The sequence below is a fragment of the Neoarius graeffei genome, chromosome 15 (genome assembly GCF_027579695.1).
Source record: "Neoarius graeffei isolate fNeoGra1 chromosome 15, fNeoGra1.pri, whole genome shotgun sequence".
NCBI classification, from domain to species: Eukaryota; Metazoa; Chordata; class Actinopteri; order Siluriformes; family Ariidae; genus Neoarius; species Neoarius graeffei.
Genome location: NC_083583.1, coordinates 7,623,950 through 7,651,658, shown reverse-complemented (window position 1 = coordinate 7,651,658; position 27,709 = coordinate 7,623,950). Strand labels below are relative to the sequence as shown.

At 41.6% G+C, this 27,709-nt stretch overlaps 1 protein-coding gene across 1 annotated transcript in view; it reads right to left on the bottom strand.

Moving 5' to 3' along the window:
• LOC132899782 (polyamine-modulated factor 1-binding protein 1) overlaps positions 1–25,770 on the bottom strand; it is a 298,473-nt gene extending 272,703 nt beyond the window's left edge. The window contains 3 exon segments of the mRNA XM_060941901.1: positions 17,534–17,617; positions 22,052–22,230; positions 25,752–25,770. Of these exon segments, the coding sequence (XP_060797884.1) occupies positions 17,534–17,617; positions 22,052–22,230; positions 25,752–25,770 (282 nt within the window).
• Positions 25,771–27,709: the final 1,939 nt, after the last annotated feature.

The following is a 27,709-nucleotide window of genomic DNA, read 5'->3' as shown; positions in this document are numbered from 1 at the left end:
AAGTTGAGAATATAACAATGCTGTTTAACTCTATCGATCACCAAATATTGCATTTGCGCAATGTGCCATTCGTAAGATTTATTTTCTTTATAGCACGTTTAAACTTGATTAGAGAATCAAGGTGTCTCAGTTCTGTTGGGAGATTGTTCCACATACGAGTCACCAGACAGACGAATGATCTGGGAGTCCATTTGCTGTTAGATGTTGGTTGTGCTAGTCGGAGGTTGCCCGCTCTTAAATTATAACGGCTTTGTTGTATTTGAAAGAGTTCTTTTATGTAGTTCAGGCCACAGGTAGAGACTAAGGCTACATCCACACAACAACTAGCCTGGGCCTGCCCATCCTAAGTGTGACGCAACACGAGGGCCTGTTGCGAGCTTAGTCTGGCAAGTAGGGATGGGAATCTTCATAATCAAAGCGATACGATACGCATCTCGATACACTGCCAACGATTCGATACATTCAAGATTAATGAAATTGCCAGTGCTAAGATGCGATACGATTCTCCCGCATGCTGCGATACGGTGCGATACAGTACGATTTAATTCTAATACAATGCGGTCCAGTGCGATACGATGCGATTCGATACGATGCAATGCAGAAGAAAAGTGCACCATGGAATACAGAGTAGTTCAAGTTATGGCACTTGAAGCATTAAAGCTGTGCCTTTTATTTTGAAACACAGGAAGTACAACATAAAGTGCTTACAGGTCTCTCTGGAACGGCAGAGTTTACATATGGCCGTTGTCTTGTCCAGCTCTCCCCCTCGCTTGTAGAACCCGAAATCTTTCCATACGTTAGACTTGAAACCCACCACCGAATGAACAATGTCTGTTTTGTCTTCCTCCATGTTAACCGCTATCTGGCTGACTTTCCGCCTCTATCCTATTCGAAAGCTAGGTTGGACCCGCCTATTCGCGCGAGACTTGAGCCGAGACTTGAGTAGGAGAGAGATAGAGAGATGAAACCCAGAAATACCAGACCCTTTTCTAAACTGTTATGTTATAATTTATTCATTATATGTATTAAATTAAGATATTAATCGGTTTATATCGATGCAGACAGTTTAGATACGATGCATCTCGAGTTTATGTGCGGTTTTTTCCGATGCGACGTTTGCAAATCGATGCAACTGCATCTTAACAGGTCGTATCGATTTTCCGATGTGCATCGGTGAATCTTCCCAAGCCTACTGGCAAGGCAAGCCATCTCCAGCTCTTCCAAGCTCCGGAAAAATCGGGAGCCAATCAACTTTGAGCATCTCCAACAGCCCTGGGTAGAGGCGTGTTCAAGGCAGTGACGTAGTAGAACTGCGACCGGAAGCCATAGATTGTTTACAGAATCTATGCCGGAAGCGCTTCATTCACTAGAAACATTACAAACATGGAGCAGCGGCAAGCCTTTGACACAGCGGTAGATGCTGTATTGAAAGCATTCAACGGGAAGTTCTCATTGAAAACGGAGCGAAGAGCAGCCCTGGAGGTATTTATCTTCTTCCTGTTACTCAAGCAGTTTCCGTCGCGTCACATACGTCAGAGGAAAGAGCGATGTGATTGGTTTAAGCTTCGTCACAGCCTTTTCTGGCTTCGACCAGTAGCAAACTGAGGCATTTCAGGGAGGCGGGTCAACCACGCCTTTGGGAAACGGTTGGGCTTAATATCTTTGCCAGACCAAATGCTCGCAGAGCTTTGAAGTCGCGTTAGCCAGACTACACGACAACGGCAACGAGATTTTTTTTTTTTTTTAAATATCGTGTCCACATGGGCAACGGATCAGTAAAATATCAGGTTCATATGGCAACGCAACGCTTGCTGAAAATGATGCAATACACATGCCACACCTCTACGTGCGCTGTAAGACGGTCCCATCAGAGACACCAGAACAATAGAAGAAGTAGACGCATGCGCATAAACCCCTTCTTCTGTAGCATCAGCCACAAAGTTCTGATTATTACTCAGTAGCGTAAAATAGTATCTATTGTCTAAGACACTTATTTATATTTCATATTAAAACGTCTATGTACGGTAAATTATTACATAGAAAGCCTGGCCAGGCGCTGAATGTTCTTCTGCCTTCACTTTAAGAGAAATTCAGGGCAAGCATGAGCCTAGGTTCTTCCCTGTCACTGTCACATGCGCACACCTTCTCACTCCCTGTCCTATGGCTACAGTCCCTTTAAATCACGTGCTCGTTTTTTGAATGGAGACGCGGAAAGAGGAATGAACGGGGGTAGATGGAAGCCGGTACGCCAACATTCTGACATCCTCCAGAATTCTTTAATGGTCCGGAATAAATTGAATGCTACACGTTGATGGATTACTTTGTTCTTCTACGCCCTTTTTGAGGAATGTATTGTCGGACTTAAACCAACATCTGAAGAGGTGAGATCGCTCCTTTTTTTTCCCTATTTTTGCTGGTGGGATTGTCATGTGGTTGTGATGTCATCGTAAACAAATCCGTTCTACTCATCCAGACAACTTCGCAATGGCGCCGTTGCCAGATTTTTCCACTCTGGAAACCGTTCTCAAAAGATTTCGCTTTGGGGCACCCAAAACACCGGTGCCGTGTGGACGCCAGGCCAAAATGACAAGCAATTTTATCAGATTCACCTGAATCCGTTGCCGTGTGGACAGGGCCTAAGGCTTAATACACCAAGGACAAGGAATGGCATGACCATCTGTGCTCAAGTGTCTATAGATTGGCCGTGTCTAAAGCATCTTTATATGAACAGTCATAAGGCAGTTTGACGATAGATCCAAGACCAAAACAACCGGCTTTCTCAAGTTTATCACGGACACCGTTACTAATACCCAGTAGTAACGTACACTACCGTTCAAAAGTTTGGGGTCACTTTGAAATGTCCTTATTTTTGAAAGAAAAGCACTGTTCTTTTCAATGAAGATCACTTTAAACTAATCAGAACTACACGCTATACATTGCTAATGTGGTAAATGACTATTCTAGCTGCAAACGTCTGGTTTTTGGTGCAATATCTCCATAGGTGTATAGAGGCCCATTTCCAGCAACTCTCACTCCAGTGTTCTAATGGTACAATGTGTTTGCTCATTGCCTCAGAAGGCTAATGGATGATTAGAAAACCCTTGTACAATCATGTTAGCACAGCTGAAAACAGTTGAGCTCTTTAGAGAAGCTATAAAACTGACCTTCCTTTGAGCAGATTGAGTTTCTGGAGCATCACATTTGTGGGGTCGATTAAATGCTCAAAATGGCCAGAAAAATGTCTCGACTATATTTTCTATTCATTTTACAACTTATGGTGGGAAATAAAAGTGTGACTTTTCATGGAAAACACAAAATTGTCTGGGTGACCCCAAACTTTTGAACGGTAGTGTAATACAGGATTCGAAATGTGGTAAGATGAAAGCCATAGCTTCACTGCAGTTTGATGATCATATATATTTTTTTTAAATTCGTTTGATGGTGGAAAGTTTAGCGTATACTTTAAATATGTTCTTAATAGGAAGATTTATAGACAAGGCAGACAACAGACAATTCACTTCCTGCAGCGAGTCGATTCGGAGTCGAATCTTTTTCTCGCTGGATCGAGACCACATCGCTTCCATGTTCTCAGACCCACGTGTGATCGGTGTGTTCCGATCTGCCTAAAGAACTGCACCGAGAGCAAGAACACGCCTGGGTGCAACATTCCACGCCAAATTCATTCATAAATAATTCATCAGCAGGATCACCACCATAATACGGAACTTTATTCACACAAACAATCAAAATCCCAGTGTTTACCTTCAACTAAAGTTAATGACATCACTGATGAAAAGTCAACTGTCCGTATCTCGGTTCATGATTTAGCGTTTGGTCTCATCTCAATGAATACGAGAAGAAGAAATGAGATGGCGATAATAATCATGTAAAATTAATAAAATGCTGCGGCTTAAAAAGGGCTGGGCATGTTTGGGACGTAGAGGACAGGGTTGAATAAAGGGGAGGGGAGTTTAAAAAAAAAGAAAAGAGAAGGACGGGAGCGAAATGGCGGGGGAGATGTAAGTGCACGATTTCCTCGGTGGCGCTGCCACACGTCAAAGCTGCACTGAATCAAAGCAAGCTCTTTTTGATGAATATAAAGCAGAGAGAGTCCTGCTGAGAAGCACTCTCGCTCTAATCACGCACCCACGGCCAGAAAGATGCCCCCCTCCTCCTTTTCCCAAATGAAAATGAAAGCAGAAGGGGGAACAGGGGGTGAGAGAGCGAAAGAGAGAGAGAGAGGACGCAGAGCACACACAAAACAACAAAGGCTTACTTTAGAACAGCAATAAACATTCAGTCCCTCCTGAGATTTCAGACCAGTGGGGTGGTGTGGAGGGGGTGGGCACAGTGCAGTGAACACACCATGAACACATTTTTAGCCCTAAACAGACAACGCACACCCTCCAGCTCATTCGCTCGACAACAAAACACAGACAGCGTCTCTTTAAATAACAGCCATAGCGTGTACACACACACACACACACACACACACACAGCAAGCAGTGAAACAAAGAAGGGTTCGAGAGCATTGTGCAAAATTGTTCTAGCAGTATCGATGGACAGAGCTTTGCTCTAAAGAAGCTTCATCACAATTATCTGACCAAAAAAAAAAAAAAATAATATATATATATATATATATATATATATATATATATATATATATATATATATATATATATATGACAACTACAATATAATATAGAATATTATTTTGAGAATGTGAGAACTGATGTCCACAAGGAGCGTCTTTAAAAGAAAAAAAATACATCTATATATAATTCATATGAGCTCTGGAACTAATTTTAAACCTTTTTCAACTGGATATTCATATTTTTGTCAATTTTCCAACCAACAAAGCAAGCATGCAAAAATAAATAAGACAATTGTCATCATCATCAGACACTAATTCAATGTCCAACAAAAAACAGCAACACTTTTTTTTTTTCCATAAGAGCCATTCCTCTTCCCTTACGCCATTAGTTCAGCATTTCAATTAGCTCAAACTCTTTCAAACGCTGGGTCAAAGGCACAACAGCCCTTAACCGGGGAATCTGTGTGTGGTTTTCTCCGAGTGTGTCCAGGTGTTTCCGGGCTCCTCTTCATCTCCTCCATATGCTGAATACACGTGCCACACTACATTGTTCAGCCTGAGCACTTCACCTCCATCTTGAGAGTTCATACCCTCGCGCCCTGCGATCACCAACAACGTAATCAGATGTTCGTCTCCGAGCCGATGTCAATAATTACTCCGTGACGTCACGCGACGTTGAACGTGTGCCTGTCCAACAAGAACCCAACAACTTTCGGAGAAGAACTGCGTTTGAACAATTTTCATAACAAAGAAGAAAAGACCATTAAACTCCATGTGGAAATGTACCAACTTTTTTTTGTTGGTTTGTTTTTACATAAAACTTTTCCTGCCTGGCTCATGAAAAATGACTAATTTCTTTGACTTTTTGGTGCATGTGCTGCAGCCCATCTTCATATTTATAAGACGGTTTACAGACCCCTTCGCATGTTTGCAAACAAACCGAGCGGTGCCAGGATGCGCACGCAGCCTGGACCCAGAAACAATGGCGCTGCCCATAGACCGGCATTATGAGCTGTCAGATTATGCCAAACAATTGTCGTTACAAGATCGAGAATGCTACATAAATAAGTTAACTCTAACAAGTGGACATCGCCTACCGGATCCGCATTTAATTAAAGAGTGGACGGACGATGTTAGTAAGTTTCCTGGCCAGATATATACTCGTACCTTATTGACAAGACTTCAGTGTACACCCACGAAAAACTTCGTGCCTACAAGTCTTTAGACGCATAGGATTATGTTATGTGCGGCATGTACAACTTGATTAACAATGGGACATTTATATTCATTTTGTTTTAATCAAATTATGCCAGTGATGTGATGGCAATGTGGCTTTAGCTACAACAGCAAATACCAACACTAAACAGCAATTTGCAGGAGGTGATGGCATGAAAGGAATGATAGTGTAAAGAGTGCAGCTAAGAGAAATCAGAGCTGCGTAAAAAGCGAGAGGCAGAGAGCAGAAATGAAACTGAACGGGGCGGGAGCTAGGGTAGAGCAGTCAACGTAAGTTGGCATTTAGAGTGAGGGCACACAATTTTACCTTTCCATCCTTGCTTTAAAATTGTGATTTTCGGCATACACAAATAATGGCAGCACAAAATCTGGACTGCTTGAGTCAAGCGAGACCTCTCCTACAAACACAATTGCACGCAAAGCTAAGTTAACATGCTAACAATATTCATTACATTGTGTAGCTATGACCCAGCTAATCAGACAAACGTTACCAAAGTATTTTGCTACGTCAATAAACGAAGACTAGAAAGAATAAAAAAGAAAGATTTAATAAATAGCCTGATCTTACCTGTGATGAAGTGGGCGCTGCAAACCCGCGCATTTTTGATAGTGCTTTCATCCCAGTCTACACGTTTTGATGGCTTGTAGTCATAGACGTCGGCGATTTTTTTGGAATGGCTGAGATCCTGCTGGAATTCTGAACATTTTAACCCCATCACTGCTACGATTCTGACACCCGAAAACACAACAACTAGGCGTTTCTGAGTCTTTTTTGGGTCCAGGCTGCGCGCGCAATTTCCGCTTTCGTATGAATGACGTTTACTGCGAAGGGGTCTATATTCAGGTCCTTTTGATCATGAAAAAGTGGTGAAATATCTAGAAATGGCACCAATCAGCAAATTAAAAAAAAAAAAAAAGGTATCTGAGAAAAAAAAAATCTGAGGGGGAAAAAAAGGTATTCGATGTGTTCCTCTAAAAAACAGGGTTTTTTTTTTAAATCTGCAATTTTGCGCAAGTTTTTTTTTCAGCGTTGTAGCTACTTTTTTCTTTTTTAAAAAAAAGCAATTCACTTAAAATTCATTTTAGGGCTGTGTCACAATCATGGTTGCCTTTTTGAATAACACCAACCATGGGCGCCGCCAGGGGGGGAAAGGTTAGAACAATTCTAGGGGCCCAGCACTGCCATGGGGCCCTTTAAGGGGCTGATGATATGCTTTTAATAAGACTTTTGAAATAACAATGCAATATTCCATCTGGTAAAATGAGCTAATTGAACAAGGTTGTCTATTTCTTGAGTTCTTCAACATATTGTCATTTAACCCTCCCCCTTTTGCGAAATGGTACGGTCCAGTTCTGGTAGAAGCGCGATGCGTTAAATCTGTGTGCTGATCAGTGCAACGCTACTTGCTGCTGTGTTGCAGTGCAGCAGCCAGCCAGCCAGCAGTGGAGTGCGTACAGTCTATGATCGCTAAATATGAAGAGTGGCTGTCAAAAACGTAAAGAAAGGCAGCTGAAAGCTGAGAGGGACCGGAGAGGCAGGCAACTGGTCACTCCGTTTTTCCCAAAGAAAGGTAGCTATCGCTCACGTGTGTGTTCAAAATATTAGCGAATGGTAAATGAACAGTATGAACGTGGTTGGATTAGCCTATCAAGAGAACACTTTTACAGTTTGTACAGTGACATTTTTTCCATTTTAATAACTGAACTGAATTGTGTGATAAACAAGATGAAATATTACGTTATGCTGGTGCTAATAACCAGTTTCATAACTAATGGGGTGGCCTAAATATGCACAGATTCAGCCTCAGGGGGACCTCCGCCCTACCAAACCACTGAACCCCCCTTTGGAGAAGGAGGTAAGCAGCAATACAACCCATAAATGCTTTAGGATTGAAGTTGTTAATGAGCGAGCGCCATATACAGTTTGCTAGATTAAAGTGTTGCTAATAACGGACACCAGTCAAGTGTTTGACATGGTTACGTGTGTGGAATGTTCACACGTTCTAAACCATTGGTTTCAAATTGAGGAGCTGTAAACGCACCAGAATTAGTCACTGACCAGTTTTCATCTAGTCCCTGGTAGGTTAATACATAAAATGTAATAAAGTCACAAACTCAAGGTCCATGGGCTATCAAAAGCCAAATAATGACAATAGTGCAATTGTGACGAGGGTGGGCAAAGTTGGGGGGCCCAAAATTCTAATCTTTCATGGGGCCCAAAATTTCTGGCGGTGCCCCTGACACCAACTAACTCCTTCAACTAGATCCAGTACATATACACTTGACTTTCTTCTACCTTATTTTACAGGGACACACCTAGAACCCGACCTACAGCACTAATGTCTCTAGAAGTTCTTATAATCAGAACGTCAAGGACGTAGTCGCTCATCTGGCCTGCCATCAAAACAACCATGACGACCAAAACATCAAACAGAACTGAAACGTGACAATGTGAGAGAGGACCAACCTCCATGACAAAATGTTTACAACAGGAAAACCAACAAAGGACTAAATGTTGTTCCCCGAGGGAAGATCGACCCAAAACATCGATCAGAACTGAATTCACATGATAAATGAGGGAGGAGATACAATTCTAGACAGAAGAAAATCTGTTAAGTCGACCTAATTACTAATTTGTTAGTAAAATACTGACAATACAATGACCACGTTTTGTGCAGAAGGACTAGTTCTTTCAAACGAAATCCAGTGAGAACTGAGGGAGGAGACACGATTTAACTGATAATCAACAAAGTTGTCAACAAACTGTTTACAACAGGAAAATCAACAAACAAACGACCAAGTTGTGTTTCCCTCAAGTGTATATCGATCAGAACTGAAATCGGATGAGAAATGAGAGAGGAGATAAAATTTTAGTGAGAGGCCTGGAAAATTCATTAAATTGGCCTAATTACTAACTCATTAGCAAAAAAATCTGAAAACAATGACCACGTTTTCTGCGTAGTGATGAGTTCTTTCAAACAAAACAATCGGCAAGGAAGTCTGTGGAGAACCGACAGAGGAGATACGATTTAACTGAATTATGGACGACGGACGCCACATCATGGCAACAGCTCATCGGGCTTCTGGCCAGATGAGTTAAACATGTTTAAGAGTAAAACGCAGGCTCAGTTTTGACCTTGCGTTCATTTCATTTAATTCTACTTTAATTATTACACTTAGATTTTACTGGTTAAATTCAGAATTGCATTTTGTAGCACTAACTAGGTTTTACTTTGGGATGTATACCGTATTTTCATTCACAGTAGAAAGATATTTAAGTGGAAGTTACATTTTTTGTAAACTAAGCACCTCTGACAGGATCCTTCATCCGTCAAAAATGCCTTCTCCAGAAATCACTCGCCATACAATGAGGTTGTAAATGATTTCTGAACAAAAAATATTTGTCCCCGAGTTGGACAGACGGCTCGGGGCAGCGTCAGCAGTGATGCGGACACTAAACCTGTCTGTTGTGGTAAAGAGAGAGCTGAGCCAAAAGGCAAAGCTCTCAATTTACTGTTCCGTGTACGTTCCCACTCTCACCTATGGTCACGAGCTGTAGGTAGTGACCGAAAGAATGAGATCGCGGATACAAGCGGTAGAAATGAGTTTTCTCTGCAGGGTGGCTGGGCTCTCCCTTAGAGACAGGGGGAGAAGCTCGGTCATTCGGGAGAGACTCGGAGTAGAACCGCTGTTCCTCCACATCGAAAGGAGTCAGTTGAGGTGGTTCGGGCACCTTGTTAGGATGCCCCCTGGACGCCCCCCAGGGGAGGTTCTCTGGGCATGCCCTACCGGGAAGAAACCCCGGGGCAGACCCAGGACATGCTGGAGAGATTACATCTCTCGGCTGGCCTGGAAATGCCTCGGTATCCCCCCGGAAGAGCTGGTGGAGGTGACCAGGGAGAGGGAAGTCTGGGCTGCTCCGCTTCAGCTGCCACACTGCAAAAAATGATACCTTAGCAAGTGAAAATATCTTGAACAGTTGAAACGATCTACCATTTCCTATTAGATGAATACAAGACACCAATTCTGAGATCATTAAACCTAGTTCTAGATCACAACCAACTTATTCAAGTAAAATCATCTGTCCATGAAGCAAGATAATTTCACTAGTATTAAGTAATTTTCTCCTCAAATTCAGTTTTCTTCATTGTACCCCCGCAACCTGGACCCGGAGGAGCGGCCGAAAATGAATGAATGGATGGATGGATGGATGGATGGATATTTATTTGTCCCTTTTGAAGCATACTGTTGTTGCACAGTAAAAAAAACAAACAAACAAACAAACAAAAAAACAGGACTTGAAACAGATGTGCGACACTTTTGCAGCGGAGCTTCACATGTGGTTGAAATGTGAGTCTGTCAAAAAGTGTCCTCTCTCTCCGGAAAACCACAAGGATCATCAGTCATCGCTTCAGTTGTTATTACAGTCACCACCATGTACACACAATGCTGCACAGTATGTACAATTTGAACATTTGTCCTTAATGCCTCGGTCACAACCGGCCGTACGTGCTCCTACGGCCGGTCTACGTGCAAAAAAACGCAAGAAACACACGGAGGGCGCGCGTGTGACGTGCTGATTTTCGAGCTGTAGACTGGCCGCAGAGGTTCTATGTCCTGTCAAACAAACTCTACGGGCGCTTACGTTTTTTTCATGTTGCAAGACAAACTTACAGCCAACATGCGTCTTTCTCCATGAACAAAAAAAACACAGCGATTTGGGAAACGCCAAAAATCACACGGCCAAAAAATCGTACGTCTGGTTGTGACCTAGGCTTAACATGTGTCACATCCATTTCAACAGTTTTTCACTTTATATCCCTTACTCTTGTGGATTTTGAGAAAGTTGGTCAATTTTTGAAATACACTATACGCCTCTTCTCACCACAGTAACACGCCCAGTACATGACCTGTAGCTTGGAAATTCTGTGCAGCTCATTTCCATCTCAAAAGGTCATTTTTGGCAGCAGAGAAATACAAAAATATGAGGTTTGATTTTTGGACTACTGTGGACCTGAAAAATTTACCCTGATTGTAAAACAGCTTTTTACAGCTTAGTAGGTTTTTTTGGGGGGAATACCAGATGGGTTTCGATTTTGGTTGATGCTCAAGGGTCCAATTAGAGTGTTGGAAGAGAAAAAGTGGCACTGCGTTATGTCGAGAATTATCGATTGACGCCAACTCCAACTTCCTTTTTCAAAAATAAAACAAATCTGCTAATACACTCATACACGGGTTAAACCCTTTCACGGATCCAACTGCAATCCAGCCTCATCTTAAAACTAATACGGCAATTACATAATAGTAGACCCTTCACAATAGCACAATTTATCAGATTTGTCCAATTTGCTTCATCAGTGAACCCGCTGCCAAATCTGAGAACATGCCAAGCTTCTCGGATCACAATCAGTCCGAAATGAACATGTGGCACATCTGCTGTTGGAGCAAGTTTCACAGCCAGGCAGACCTCCAGCTTCACGCTGCCTGATCACCAAGCACCAATCCTCATCCTGATCAGCATTACATCTCTCAGACGTTTCTGTTCAAAAACCTGTGTAACCTCACATGCAGTTCTGATTTCCTTGAAAGCTTCTGTAGTAATAAGGTTTCATCAGCAGCAGCAGCATGCAGTCCGTCGAAACGACAACTACCGTTTCATTTAGGTCTAGTAAGGGGAAGTTTGTCCCGCCAACTCTGCTTGCTCCCAGCCAGTTGTTGCCAATGTTTAATATCAATGTCTAGTTCTTTTCAAATTACGTTTGACCCTGTCTTCAAACCTTAGCCTTGGTCTTCCCTTGCTTCTGGTGCCACCATCCAGTTGTGAATAGAGGAGCTGCCGAGGTAGTCTTGTCCCTTCCATCCTTTCAACATGTCTGAACCATCTAAGATTCTTTTGCATCAGGATCTCTTCCCTTGGTCAACTAGGTCATCATATTCTGCCAGTCGGGTTTCACTCAGAATTGTGCTGTATCTGTTTAATTCCATTGCTACCAGATCAGTTTGCAGTTCTGATTTATTTGAGCCATCATGGTCTAAAAGTGTTCTGACCTTCCATGTTCAGATGTCTTCTACAGCTTTCTAACAAATTTTTCACTGGCCCTTGGAGTGGAAGGTGGCCATCACAATCCTTGTTTACCCGGGCGACGATTGAGCAGGTACGGTTCTTTATCTTCCTCTTTACCATTTCATGAAACTGCCTGCAAATGGATTAAAGTAAGTACTACTAGATTTTGCATTACCAGAAGCACTCTCTCGGTAAGACAATAGTGTGGGCCAGTGGGCAAGGACTAGCCGAGACAAACTGGCACTATTGTGACTGCCCGGTATATGCAGTGGATATAAAAAGTGTACACACCCTATTAAAATGATAGGTTTTCGTGATGTAAAAAAATGAGACCACGATAAATCATTTCAAAACTTTTCCCACCTTTAATGTGACCTATAACCTGTACAATTCAATTGAAAAACAAACATCTGTCAGGGGGAAAAAACATACAATAAGCTGATTGCATAAGTGTGCACACCCTTAAACTAATACTTTGTTGAAGCACCTTTTGATTTAATTACAGCATTCAGTCTTTTTGGGTTCACACCTGCCATCAATTAAAATGACTCTGATTAACCCCAAATAAAGTTCAGACATTTACTCAGTTGCATCCTCCAGTAAAAGCCAGGGTTCACAGAGAGCTTATAAAGCATCAAAGGGATCTCATTGTTGAAAGGTATCAGTCAGGAGAAGGGTACACAAACATTTCCACGGCATTAGATATACCATGGAGCACAGTGAAGACCGTCATCAACAAGTGGAGAAAACATGGGACAACAGTGACGTTACCAAGAACTGAACGTCTCTCCAAAACTGATGAAAAGACGAGACGAAAACTGGTCACAACACTGAAGGAGCTGCAGGAATTTCTGGCAAGTACTGGTTGTGTACTACATGTGACAACAATCTCCCGTATTCTATGTCTGGACTATGAGGTAGGGTCAAAGAGAAACATCCAGGCCTGGCTAAATTTTGCGAAAAAAATTAAATAAATAAAAACATCAACTCTCCGAAAAGCATGTGGGAAAATGTGTTACGGTCTGATGAAACCAAGGTTGAACTTTTTGGCCACAATTCCAAAAGGTATGTTTGGCGCAAAAACAACACTGCGCATCACCAAAAGAACCCCATACCCACGGTGAAGCATGGTGGTGGCAGCATCATGTTTTGGGGTTGTTTTTCTTCAGCTGGAACAGGGGCTTTAGTCAAGGTGGAGGGAATTATCAACAGTTCGAAACACCAGTCAATTTTGGCCCAAAACCTTCAGGTGTCTGCTAGAAAGCTGAAGATGAATTTCATCTTTCAGCACAACAATGACCCCAAAAAAGTTTTGGAACGGCCCAGCCAGAGCCCCGACTTAAATCCAATTGAAAATCTGTGGGGTGGCCTGAAGAGGGCTGTGCACAAGAGACGCCCTCGCAGTCTGATAGGTCTGAAGCGCTTTTGCAAGGAAGAGTCGGCAAATATTGCCAAGTCTAGATGTGGCAGGCTGATCGACTCCGACCCAAAAAGACTGAACGCTGTAATTAAATCAAAAGGTGCTTCAACAAAGTATTAGTTTAAGGGTGTGCACACTTACGCAACCAGCTTATTGTACATTTTTAATTTGTGTTTTTCTCCCGAACAGATTTGTTTTTCAATTGAATTGTACAGGTTATAGGTCACATTAAAGGTGGGAAAAGTTTTGAAATTATTTATCATGGTCTCTCTTTTTTTTTTTACACATCAGAAAAACCTCTCATTTTAACAGGGTGTACACTTCTTATATCCACTGTAGATCTGTTAATCTCCGCCCATTAAGGTGATGCCACTGAGCACCTGGTACTGGATTGGTCAATAGACCTTTGACAGATTTTGATTTTCGTTCTGCTGGGTGTCCAGTGTCACCCTCCTCACAAGGCAAGCCAAGCCAAGTGGGGTTGCCGTTTTAGTCGCCAGCGACCCGACCATGCACAGGTTGTACTGGTTTACCAGTAGCAGTATCAGGTGCACTGAACTGACCTGACATACAAATAAGGTTTAGAAGGAGGGTATAAGGAATGCTGCTTTATCATCACTAATATAATTAATAATGAATGCATGGGTGCAAGTATAACATTTTCAAAAACCTGAAAAGTCTGACAAGGTCAGACGTGCATGGCGCAGCCATGTGGGGGGGTTTACAAAGGGAGGTGAGCCCCCCTTAGGGCTTGAAAAAAATTTAAATTACAAGTTAAAATGGTTGTTTCTCATGCAAATCTCATGCAAACATTGATAATATTAATAGTTATATGATTTGCATATTCACATCAAATGTTTAATACATTTCATCAATTCATCTGAAATAATATTTCAAGTACAAGGCCTGATATTTCAAAACATCTAGCAACTAATTTAAATGTTGAAACAACCATTTTTAAATATGCTTTTGCTGTGATACCTTTTTTTACAATATATACACTGGAATAGCGGTGTTGATTTGGTTGAACAATGTGCTACGTGCGTGAAACATGATGCCACACATGTATAACACCGTGAAACAACGGGCTAGTCAGGACCGCTCGTCGGTGAGCGGCGTATAAATTGAAAGAGGTTTGTGGCGAAGACGAGATGAAAAGATTTGTCTCGTGCAGAGACTGTACCGCGGTAACCCGGTAATACGCTGAGAGTAGAGCCAATGATTTTCCATTTCAAAATCTGGCTTTTTCCGTTTCGGACAATGAAAAATTCCGTTTCACAATTTCAGTTCAAAATTGTTCTGTTTGGCTCCAATTTAGTAATTCTGGCTGGCATAATTTTACTTGGGTTTCAAAGTATTGCATCTCTAGACACAAATGGTCCTTTGCATGATGAAGTCATTCATGAAAAAAAATATAATAAAACAATTACACTGACAGGAAGCTGATAAATTGCATTAATAAAAAAAATTAAAGTGGGATCACAGATTGAGACAACTCAAAATATTTTACTTGACATACTGAGAACAGATAAATCAAGAAACTAGGATCACCGTTAACTAAAAACCCATCTCATATATAATATATGCAATATAATAGCATATATAATCTCAATATAATATTGAGTACTGATAAATTAATAGGGATAAATTAATATTCAGTAATACTTACTGAGCCTGTAATGACAATACTCATAAATGACTGTTTAAAAATATTACTCTATATCCATCTTTTTTAGTACACCACAAACTCATGAAACAATGTTTCCTAACAAAACATAGAACACACTCTCAGACTAGAACACACTCTCAAACAGACTAGAATAGTTTAACTTTGATTGTAATGACAGTCCTGAATATTCTCAGTCTGAATATGCTCGATATCACCATTATGATCGAGCATCATAAGTTGTTTAGTGTTGGTCTCCGTGAGACTGAATCTTCTGTCATTTAGAAGAGGTTTATACATGGAAAAGGAGCGCTCAACGTCCACACTCGCCACTGGCAACCATATGGCGTCCTTGGCCACCAGAGCATTCGTTTCTTTTTCGCGGTTGCCATTCTGGTTGCGACACGGGGAGCGAATCTGTAAACAAGCAGATCATTGGCTGGCTAAGTGTGCCACAAGCCAATCACAATCGCCGACAAAGCTGCCTTGACCGGAAAGGCATGTCTGCTCGGGCGTTAGCAGCAGTTACGCAGAAGCCTTCTGCGGCAGTTACACTTTGACACGCAAGCAATGTTTCACTATAAGAATTCCGTAATTTCCGTCCGTTTTCCGCAATCGCGGAAAATCATTGGCCCTATGAGAGTGAGACAGTGAGAGGGCCACCCCATACCCCCCCCCCCCCCCCCCAAAAAAAAATCTTAACGGATTTACACGATTTAGAAAAATGACTTTTTCAGAACCGAAAAAAAAAAAAACGGAGCTTCCGGCACATGCCGGAAAACTTGCACCCATGTGAATGTATTACAATTAATCTGTGATGATGATTAGTTGTATTTTTTTATTCCAACAGTAGTAATTAATCTGGGCGGCACGGTGGTGTAGTGGTTAGCGCTGTCGCCTCACAGCAAGAAGGTCCGGGTTCGAGCCCCGTGGCCGGCGAGGGCCTTTCTGTGCGGAGTTTGCATGTTCTCCCCGTGTCCGCGTGGGTTTCCTCCGGGTACTCCGGTTTCCCCCACAGTCCAAAGACATGCAGGTTAGGTTAACTGGTGACTCTAAATTGAGCGTAGGTGTGAATGTGAGTGTGAATGGTTATCTGTGTCTATGTGTCAGCCCTGTGATGACCTGGCGACTTGTCCAGGGTGTACCCCGCCTTTCGCCCGTAGTCAGCTGGGATAGGATCCAGCTCGCCTGCGACCCTGTAGAAGGATAAAGCGGCTAGAGATAATGAGATGAGATGAGTAATTAACCTAGCCTAACTATTAGGATAATAACCTACCATCATAAAACTTAAGTCAAAGATCCCATGAATCTTATACACATGTGCATGTTACCGTATATTCCTTCCTTTTAATACATTTTCATATTATTTTATACATTTTTCCAGGAAGTTAAAGCTGGCTGATGTCCTCAGATTCCATATCTGTAGTCTTCTGCTGCTGTAGCTCATCCACCTCAAGCTGTGATGCATTATCTGTTCTGAGATATTTTTCTGCTCACCACAGTTGTAAAGAGTGATTATTTGAGTTACTATAGACTTCCTGTCAGCTCGGATCAGTCTGGTCATTCTCCTCTGATCTCTCTCTTCAACAGCGAGGTGTTTCAGCCTGCAGACTCTCCACACACACAGGATGTTTTCTGTTACACTCACCGGCCACTTTAATAGATCCCTGTTCTTGGCTGCAGGACTGGAACCCAATGTGTTGTTCTGCTGTTGCATGCTGAGATGCTTTTCTGCTCACCATGGTTGTAAAGAGTGATTATACGAGTTCCTTCCTGGCAGCTCAAACTGCTCAACCTGGCCATTTTCCTCTGACCTCTCTTATCAACAAGGCGTTCGTTTCCACCTACAGAACTGTCGCTCGCTCACTCGGTGTTTTTTGTTTTTCGCACCATTCTGTGTAAACTCTCGAGACTGCTGTGTGAGAAATCCCCAGGAGATCAGCAGTTTCTGAAATACTCAAACCAGCCCATCTGGCACTAAAAACCACGTCACTTTCTCTTTCTGATGTCTGACGTGAACATGAAGCTACCTAAAACTCTTGATTTGATGCACTGCGCTGCTGCCGTGTGATTGGCTGATTAGATAACTTCATATATGAGCAGGTGTACAGGTGTTCCTATATCTATATCCATCTCTCTCTTTCTATAGGCAGACAGATTGTTCTTAAAGTTTCTTCGGAAGTATCTTCTTCCTCTGTAAAATGATTACGATAGGAATTTTAATCACATTTTCAGCGTGTTACTTTAAGTGGGCTGCCACAGGAAATGAGCGGATGTCTTCTTTCACTTTAGCACTCAACCGTACTCAGTGTAGAACAGGAATTCTCTACCTGCGTCTCCATAACATTACAGCCGATAAATTACATTTCCTTAGAACATTTACGAGCAAATTCACTGTGGTACATGTAACGCAAAAAGTAAGTACATTATGTCTTTAAAAAGGAAAAACGCTCTGGGACTCCCTTACTGAAACCTTAGCACATGTAATGTTTCAAACACACACACACACACACACACACACACACCAAGATACTGCTTGCTGCTGCTACTCACATCTCTGTGTAACACGCTGTTGCTCGTTCTGCTCTCTCTGGCCTCGTGTCTGAGCTGAGCGACGGTCTGTGCCGAGCTCTGTAACTGAACACACACCGATTCTGCAGGTCATTTAAAGCAGCGGTCCCCAACCTTTTTTGCGTCACGGACCGGTTTGATGTCAGACAATATTTTCACGGACCAGCCTTTAAGGTGTGGTGGATAAACTGTGGTATTTTCTAAATATAGTAATAAACGTGAATCCACTGTGTACTCGTATGCAACTTTATTAGCAGCATCCTCGTAACATCGCGTCAGCAACATAACATGAGTAATGTCCTCTCTCCAACATTCTTGGTCGCTGAGATGAGCGTCTTGACATGCGTCAAGAGCAGAGCATGTGAACGGAGCGGACGAATTTTGAAAAGAGCGCGGAGCGGGATTTTTTTTTTTCAAGGATGGGAAGGATGGAGCGAGGCAATGGCCCGCTCCAGTTTCGCCCCGTTACCGCTCACATCACGAGTCTGAAGCATGCCCAACGTGGCTCAGAATGAACGACAGCGGTGTTTGTTTGCCACCTGCGCTCCACCTGCTCATGATGCGTTTAGAGGCGGCTCGGAAAAACGCGTTTCCACGTGTTAAAAATTAATTAAGTGGTTGTAATGGCTGTAAAAAGTGCGGGGGACAGAGGGCAGAGATACGGGAAGTGCTCCGCGTCCGCTACGCGCATGCGTGCACATATTTTTTGAGCGAGCGTGGAGTGGAGCGGGATGCAATCTTGGTGGAGCGCTGAGCGGTAACGGGCGAAGCGGCATGGTGCGATATTGAGCGGGGAGCGAGCGGAGCGACCACCTCCGTGAGCGAGGACCGAAATTCTCGCCGCTCCACTCCGCTCACATGCTCTGGTCAAGCGTGAGTTATAGACGGATGTAACGGAGAGAATCCGGTCATTTTTCAAAATCAAACATCGTTCAGACTTAGATAATGAATGAAACGGAAATAGTGCAGGTTATTTATTCTTTGTGTGGCCCGGTACCAAATGACCCACGGACCGGTACCGGTCCGCGGCCCGGGGGTTGGGGACCGCTGATTTAAAGTAACCTGATGAAAGTGAGTGAGTTTTTTTAATCATTTGCTCTTACGGTAGCTATAAATAGCTGCTTCCTCACCAACCTCTCACATTTTTACTCACTTGAACTTAATATATGGAAAAACATTTGTGTCAAAAAAAAGAAAAAAAATTTAAATATTAATCTGTTACAGTTGTGGTCAGAAGTTTACATACACTGACATGACTGTCATGGCAATATCAGGCTTTCAGTGATTTCTTCGAACTGCTCTTTTTCTGTGGCAGAATGACTGTACAGCATACATCTTTAATAGGGAAAAAAAGAAATTGGTGTACAAGTTTTAATTTATTTCATGTTTTCTGAAATCAACACAGGGTCAAAAATAAACATACACCCACTTAGACTGAGTGGTGCTGAAAGTTCCAAAATATCTTAACTTACCAGTACCAAGGCCTCTGAACTTCCTGCTAGTGTCAGTGATTGACTAAAGCTGGTACCGTAGCTTCTCTGCGTACAACATAAAAAAGGGTTTGTTTGACAGCTAATTGGATTGACCAACACACAGTACAGTGGGAAAGTCCAAGGAGCTCAGTGCAGATCTGTGAAAGAGGATCAGAGATTTACCCACTCAGGAATGTCTCTTGGAGCCATGTATATACAAATACAGATTCCAAGATCATCAGCTCAAATAACTGTATGCAAGAACAAGGTTATAGGGAGGTGGAGCCACTTTACTGAGCCACTTCGCTGGAAGAAGACTCAAACTGTTCCCGTCAGCTGAGAGGAAATACGTTTGGATGGTCAGGAACAACCCAGGAACCACCAAGGAACAGACCTGCCATGAACTGGAAGCTGCTGGCACACTGTCTACAGTCAAGTGACTTTTACATCACCACAGACTGAGAGGCTGCTGTCCAAGAAAGAAGCTCCTGCTCCAAAATAAACACCTTCAAGCTCGACTAAAGTTTGCAGCTGATCACATGGACAAAGCCTTCTGAAGGAAAGTCTGATGGTCAGATGAGACAAAGATTGAGTTGATTGGCCACAATGACCAGAGGAACAGAGGAGCACTGTCCAGCATGGTGGTGGCAGCATCATCCTCAGGGGCTGGTTTGCTGCCAGTGGAACAATGAAGGAGGACAACCTCAGAATTCTTCAACATAACCTCAAACCATCAGAAACTTGGAACCAATCAGGTGTTCCTATAACACAATGACCCCAAACACACATCATAGCTGTCGTGGAGGATAAAGCAGGCGTACATTAAGCTTAAAACAAGTCTTGACCTCAACCTTATCAAAAACATATGGGCTGTGTTTAAAAGTCGGATCCGTACCAGGAAACACACAAATTTAATCAGACTCTACTAATTCTGCAAAGAGCAGCGGGCAATTATCCAACCAGAATTCTGCCAGAAGCTTGTTGATGGCTACCAAAAGTGTCTGGTCGGGGTGAAACTTGGTGTGCTCTCTGTATGTTTTTGACCTTGTGATGATTTCAGAAAATACAAAATAAATTAAAACTTGTGAACCAAATTCTTGTTACAGTTACGGTGTTTTGTGAAGTTTATCAGCTCAGGAAAGTCTTCAGGACAGATGAGTTTATGCTCAGGGTCTCGATAAAATTATAAATTGTGGTTAACACAAGTGAGAACAGGAACTAACTTGTCTCTTGGACATTCCACAACATTAAATCTAACCATAAAGTGTTCAAGCTCATAACTTGCCATTAGTTAATAAATGAAACATTGTGCTTGTTGGCAAATCGCGTCGCGTTGTGCTGCATCACACCACCCCCATGTGCACCATTTTCATATACCGTACCTGCACAGTTTGTTGTTTTTCTTTACTTAGTATATATTGCGTACTTCTATACAGGTCCTTCTCAAAAAATTAGCATATTGTGATAAAGTTCATTATTTTCTGTAATGTACTCATAAACATTAGACTTTAATATATTTTAGATTCATTACACACAACTGAAGTAGTTCAAGCCTTTTATTTTTTAATATTGATGATTTTGGCAAAAAAGTAAAGGAAAACCAAAAATCCCTATCTCAATAAATTAGCATATTTCATCTGACCAATAAAAAATGTGTTTTTAATACAAAAAAAGTCAACCTTCAAATAATTATGTTCAGTTATGCACTCAATACTTGGTCGGGAATCCTTTGGCAGAAATGACTGCTTCAATGCGACGTGGCATGGAGGCGATCAGCCTGTGGCACTGCTGAGGTGTTATGGAGGCCCAGGATGCTTCGATAGCGGCCTTAAGCTCATCCACAGTGTTGGGTCTGGTGTCTCTCAACTTCCTCTTCACAATACCCCACAGATTCTCTATGGGGTTGAGGTCAGGAGAGTTGGCAGGCCAATTGAGCACAGTAATACCATGGTCAGTAAACCATTTACCAGTGGTTTTGGCACTGTGAGCAGGTGCCAGGTTGTGCTGAAAAATGAAATCTTCATCTCCATAAAGCTTTTCAGCAGATGGAAGCATGAAGTGCTCCAAAATCTCCTGATAGCTAGCTGCATTGACCCTGCCTTTGATAAAACACAGTGGACCAACACCAGCAGCTGACATGGCACCCCAAATCATCACAGACTGTGGAAACTTCATACTGGGCTTCAAACACCTTGGATTCTGTGCCTCTCCACTCTTCCTCCAGACTCCAGAACCGTGATTTCCAAATTAAATGCAAAATGTACTTTCATCTGAAAAGAGGACTTTGGACCACTGAGCAACAGTCCATTTCTTTCTCTCCTTAGCCCAGATAAGACACTTCTGACATTGTCTCTGGCTCAGAAGTAGCTTGATATTAGGAATGCGAAAGTTGTATCCCCTTTCTTGAAGATGTCTGTTCGTGATGGGTCTTGATACACTGACACCAGCCTCAGTCCACTCCTTGTGAAGCTCTCCCAAGTTCTTGAATCAACTTTTCTTGACAATCCTCTCAAGACTGCGGCCATCCCTGTTGCTTGTGCACCTTTTCCAGCCACCCTTTTCAGCAATGACCTTTTGTGGCTTACCCTCTTTGTGGAGGGCATCAGTGATCATCTTCTGGACAACAGTCAAGTCAGCAGTCTTCCCCATGATTGTGGTTGTGTGTACTGAACTAGCTCGAGAGATGCACTGTGTTCATACTGTTTTACTCAAACTCGAAATGAAATATTCTAATATTTTGAGATGGGTTTTTTTTTATGCTTTTGTACTGTATGCCATACTGATTAAAATTAAAATAGAAAAATGCTTGAAACATTTTAGTTTATGTGTAATGAGTCTATAATATATAACATTTTCACTTTCTTAAATAACTGATGGAAAATATTGAACTTTTTCACAATATGCTAATTTTCTGAGAAGGACCTGTATACAGGCATGACACAATGTCGAAGGTATAACTTTTTCAGATTTTCTTTAATCACTGTAAACTGTCGCTCCTCTTTTCTACAACCGTATCTGAACACATTACCTCCTGTGTGAGCTCCTTGACCCTTGTTTCGAGCTGGACAAGCTGCTGAAACTGCCTGAGTTTGTCCTGGTCCTTCAGGGACATCTCCTGGTGGAGCTCTGTGATCGTGTCCTGTAGCTCCTGTATCTGAGCTTCGTGCTCTTCCACCTGCCATGTAATGGACATCATCATCATAAGCACTGTACACACACGCAGAATGAGTTAAGATCACAATTCGCTCGTAAAATTTGCACTGAAAACAAATTAGGGCCACAAAATAACACTTCTGGAACGTCACTTTAATAAACGCATTTGATGCCTGTTAGGTTTATATAAGTATTATTCTTGACCAAGAAGGCAGTAATTTATTTGTGACAAAATTAAGGATTAATTTCTGTCAGTTAAAATGACCTTATGTCTCGGCTGGACATTGTTTGGGAACATTTTGTTTATTTTGATATGAAATGTGTATTGTTGATCAGAGATGTGTTTAGATGGCGACAGGGTCTGCGACGATATCACACACACCCACAATGGCCTTTGATATCACACACAACCACAGCTGCACAAAGAGTTAAGACTTTATATTTTTAAGATCCTTTGTTGTTTTGGACTGTTGCATATACTATGGCAGTGATTTAGATTTAATTGTTAGATCTAAGATGCATTCAATGATTTAAGTTAGTTTTATAGTTTTAAGTTAGTTTTATAATTACAGAATATAATTTAGGATTGTTAAAGACATATTCTTATTTGTTATTTTGCTTATGATTGTCTTACTACATATTGATGAAATCAAGATGTAATTTGCTGACTTAGCACACATTCATGTGTTAAGAAATTATGATTTTAATATTTTAGCTTTTTCATCTTTTAGCTTTTAGATTCTTCAAACTATTCCTGTTTAAATTGGCATTAATTTCTGACTTCGTAGACTAGACATATCTTTGTTGAAAAATTCCATCACCATCTTAAGTACATATTGCCCTATGTTATATCTGACCTGAAGGGGTGTACGTAAGCAATGACCTTTAAAATCTGTTTGTACCTTGCTATCATGTCATATCATCAGAAATATGTCGTTATGTTATGATTTACACACACACACACACACACATATACATCTGAACATTCCATCAGAACAGTGATGTAATTAAAATGTGACTTGCTCACACACACACAGACACAGATATCAAAATGATGTCACTCACTCACACCCCCCCATAGAGACACACATACACACATTCATGCACACACACACACACAGATATCAAACAGTGATGTCATTTACATACAGATAACACTCGTATATAAAAACCCTCTGTATTCTTGTCCAATTGGGGGAAACTTGCGAATAAAGATGTGAACTACATTGGGGTTCCTGTCTTTCTTTGCGACTAACCCCCCCAGAGCTCTGGGTGGTACGAGGGCGGGGGTCCCGAGAAGTAAGTTGACCGTTTCCAACTGGGTGAACCCCAACAATGCCACAGCGCTGTTAAATTCTGATTGGTCGGAAAGTGATTCATTTTCTATAACAGCAGCTCTGAAAGTAGCGCAGCTCCAAATCACAGGGTTTATTAATACACTCATTTCTCCAGGAGATGTTTAAACATTTACAGAACGAATCTCTCGTTTCAGCATCATGGGAAAGTCTGTGCTTTACTGTTGGGTAAACTGACTTTTTTTTTTTTTTAATATTGGCTTCAAAACTAAGAGAAAAGAAAGCACTAACAGAATGAAGTTTATCGCTGCTATAATATCAATGAGATCAGAACTAGTTTTGTAGATGCTTCACAACACTAAACGCAACCAGTAGTGCATCTCAAACAATTAGAATATCGTGAAAAAAGGGTGGGTTTTTTTGGTAATTTAATTCAAAAAGGTAAACTTTTATATGCTCTATATTCATTACACGTAAAGTGAAATATTTCAAGCCTTTTTTGGTTTTAATTTTGATTATGGCTTACAGCTCACGAAAATCAGAAATCCAGTATCTCAAGATATTAGAATATTTCCTAAAATCAGTCAAAAAGGGATTTACAATACAGAAATGTCCAACTTCTGAAAACTATGTAGATTTATACACTCAATACTTGGTTGGGGCTCCTTTACCACAAATTACTGCATCAATGCGGTGTGGCATGAAGGCGATCAGCCTGTGGCACTGTTGAGGTGTTACTGAAGCCCAGGCTGCTTTGATAGCAGCTTTCTGTATTTTTGGGTCAGGTGTTTCTCATCTTCCTCTTGACAGTAGTCCACAGATTCTTTATGGGGTTCAGGTCAGGCGAATTGGCTGGCCAATCAAGCACAGTAATATCATGGTCAGCAAACCATTTGGTAGTAGTTTTGGCACTGTGGGCAGGTGCTAAGTCCTGCTGGAAAAGGAAATCAGCATCTACATAAAGCTCGTCAGCAGATGGAAGCATGAAGTGCTCCAAAATCTCCTGGTAGATGGCTGCGTTGACTTTGGACTCGATAAAACACAGTGGACCAATACCAGCAGATGACATGGCACCCGAAATCATCATAGACTGCGGAAACTTCAAACTCCTTGGATTTTGTGCCTCTCCACAGGCTTTAGGATCTTGAATTTGAAATGAAATGCAAAAAATTTACTTTCATCTGAAAAGAGGACTTTGGACCACTGAGCAACAATTCAGTTCTTTCCCTCCTTAGCCCAGGTAAGATACTTCTGACGTTGTCTCTGGTTCAGGAGTGGCCTGATGACAAGAATGTGACAGTTGTAGCCCCTTTCCTGAAGACGTCTCTGCGTGGTGGCTCTTGATGCACTGACACCAGCCTCAGTCCACTCCTTGTGATGCTCTCCCAAGTTCTTGAACTGACTTTTCTTGACAATCCTCTCAAGGCTGCATTCATCCCTGTTGCTTGTGCACCTTTTCCAGCCAGCCTTTTCAGCAATGATCTTCTGTGGCTTACCCTCCTTGTGGAAGGTGTCGATAATTGTCTTCTGGACAATTGTCAAGTCAGTAGTCTTCCACATGGTTGTGGTTGCGTGTACTGAACTAGACCGAGAGATACATGGTATTTATACTGTTTTACTCAAAATGAAACACACTCATATTTTGAGGCTTTTTTTTGCAGTGTGGGGCATAGTTATGAAAATTAAAATAGAAAAAGAAACATTTTCGTTTATGTGTAATGAGTCTAGAATATATTTTCACTTTCTTAAATAACTGATTGAAAATATTGAACTTTTTCACAATATTGTAATTGTTTGAGATACGCTAGTATAAACAAAAATATAGTTTATTATAAATAAAAAAAGGTTTTTTGGCAAACTGCTGTAGTATAAGAGAAATAAAACACTTCAGGGAATGATTTTGTTGGAAAATGTACAACTTAAGTCCACCACATCATACTGTATTACTGAATTTAATACACATTATGCTCTTGCTTACATAATATCCAAAAAGGGGAATCCCACGTGAAAAGGCACAGTATTCAGATACACTAACTGAGCTTTAATTCCACAGTACACGCGCACACACTTGGTCAGGTAACATGAAACGGCGATACATCCAAGGCAGATATGAGACACTCCTGACAGAAGTCGCATTTATGTGGACATACTCATCAGGGCGAGACTGCTCCGGAGCTGCTCGTGTGTGAACTGGAGTGATCGTGTCAATCCATTTTCTATAGCTAAATTGGCCTCTGTGATGGCGGGTCACGGTGGAAGAGAGAGCGAGGTCAATCTCACAGGAGCAGCCGTAGCACATCACGCTAAGAGCTACTCGATACAAATTGTTAGGAGTCAATTCTCAAACTTACCAAAACAACCTGGCCATTTTCCGAATGAAGGTATCTGCTGGCACTTTGAAAGACTTTCAAGATGCTACTTCAGATGGGATTCGAAACCTACCGTTCAGTAATCATGGGATAAATTAAAACACTGAGAAAGAATTTGTGGTTAAGGAAAAATAGTTTATTTTAAAATTATCTTGCATATAAATAACATCAGTAAGCAGTGTTAAAAAATTATAATTCTGTAAGGGTGCAAAACTTCCACACAATTTTGATTCTTAAGCAACTTTGTTCAAAATCTGGAATATGCCGACCATTAATTTGCGAATGATAATGGTGTAGAGAAGAACTACAGTACGTGTGAAGTATAAGAGTTACTAGCCTATTAAAATATTTACGTACACATCTGTTTAAAAATGACATATTTATACACGTTATCCCTCCCTTTTTGATCATGTATAATTGAGAATGCTCGATTTATTAGGATTGCCTTTTAAATCGATGCACCGATCCAAATCATCCGGTCTTCACTATCCACCGAGTCTTTATCGGATAGATGAAGTTCTAAGGCTCCTTTAGACTTCAATTTTCATCACTATAACAGAAATGTCCACAAGCGCCAGAGACCGGTGGTTTTCTCTGCCTACACAGACGGTCTGCGACGGCTACTCAATCCCAGGAAAAAATAATAACTTGTCTTTCAATGTTCGAGTGATTTATATCATATCCACTGCCCATAATTTGCTGCAAATCCAATTATTCCACCAGGAAACTGTCTTCGATTTGGATTTTGGCATGACTGGAAGTGACGCCATTTTTGTTGATCGATTCTCGTGCTCTGATTGGCTGAGCAGGACCACATGACCATGCTGTAGCGTATGTAGTCATGTTACAGAGCCAGGCAGCATACTACAGAGGGTAACCGAGAAAGCCAGGTACACAAACACCTGGAGGGAAATTTCATACATATTTTGCAAATATTTTCCAGGGAAATGGTTAGTAATTTATTAGTTAAGAATGCACCAGAATTACCATAAGGCTTGTAAATTTCAAAATTTTCTGGGAGCGGGCATGCCCCCCAGACCTAGCATTTGCATGCCTTTGGCGCACCATGCAAATTCCAGAGCTGCACCTACTACTGTTTTTTTTTTTTTAGCTGGCTACTTAAGATTTTATGGAGAACCCTGATATAATGGTGTCGCAAAAATCATGAAAGTTAAAACTGGTGTTACTGCACCTTTCAAAACACAACTGCGCTCTTACAAGGCTCTCCACGTCAATCCCATGCTTATTTGTTTCAACCAGGGCCGGTTCTGGAGGGGTAGCAACGGTAGCATTTGCACCCGGGACTGGTGTGGAGAGGGGCCCCAAAAAATAAGATAAAATAAAAAATAAAGAGTTCTCTCTGTTCCTGAATAAGTGCATTACTGAGTGTCTGTGAGCAAAGGAGAGCCTGAACGTTGCAACCTCCCTATTGGCTGTTTATTGGTTGTTTGTAAAAATGTATCAATTGTTGCCCTTCCCACGGGAATCATCGCGGACTCGAGAGACGAGACCTGACGAGTTAGTTCGTTGGTAGCAGAACAAAATGTCTGGACAGTAAATCGGGTTTTCAGAAAAGGAAAGAAAATAAACGTAGGGTCGAAAATACAAAAAAGGAGGCAGAAAATGCAAAACGAGTATTGGCTTAGTAGAGGACCAGAAGAAATCGAGGACACAGGGACTATCTCCGCAACACGTGTTGTACAAGACATATTTAAGATCAACGATGTCCCAGGAAAGACTGTCTGCATTGGCTGTATTGTCAATCGAAAACCAAACTGCAAGACAAGTGGATTACAAAGACATCACCAGATTTGCGACAGCCAAGACACGACGCATACAGTTTTAAGGTAGGACAAATGGTTACTTTTT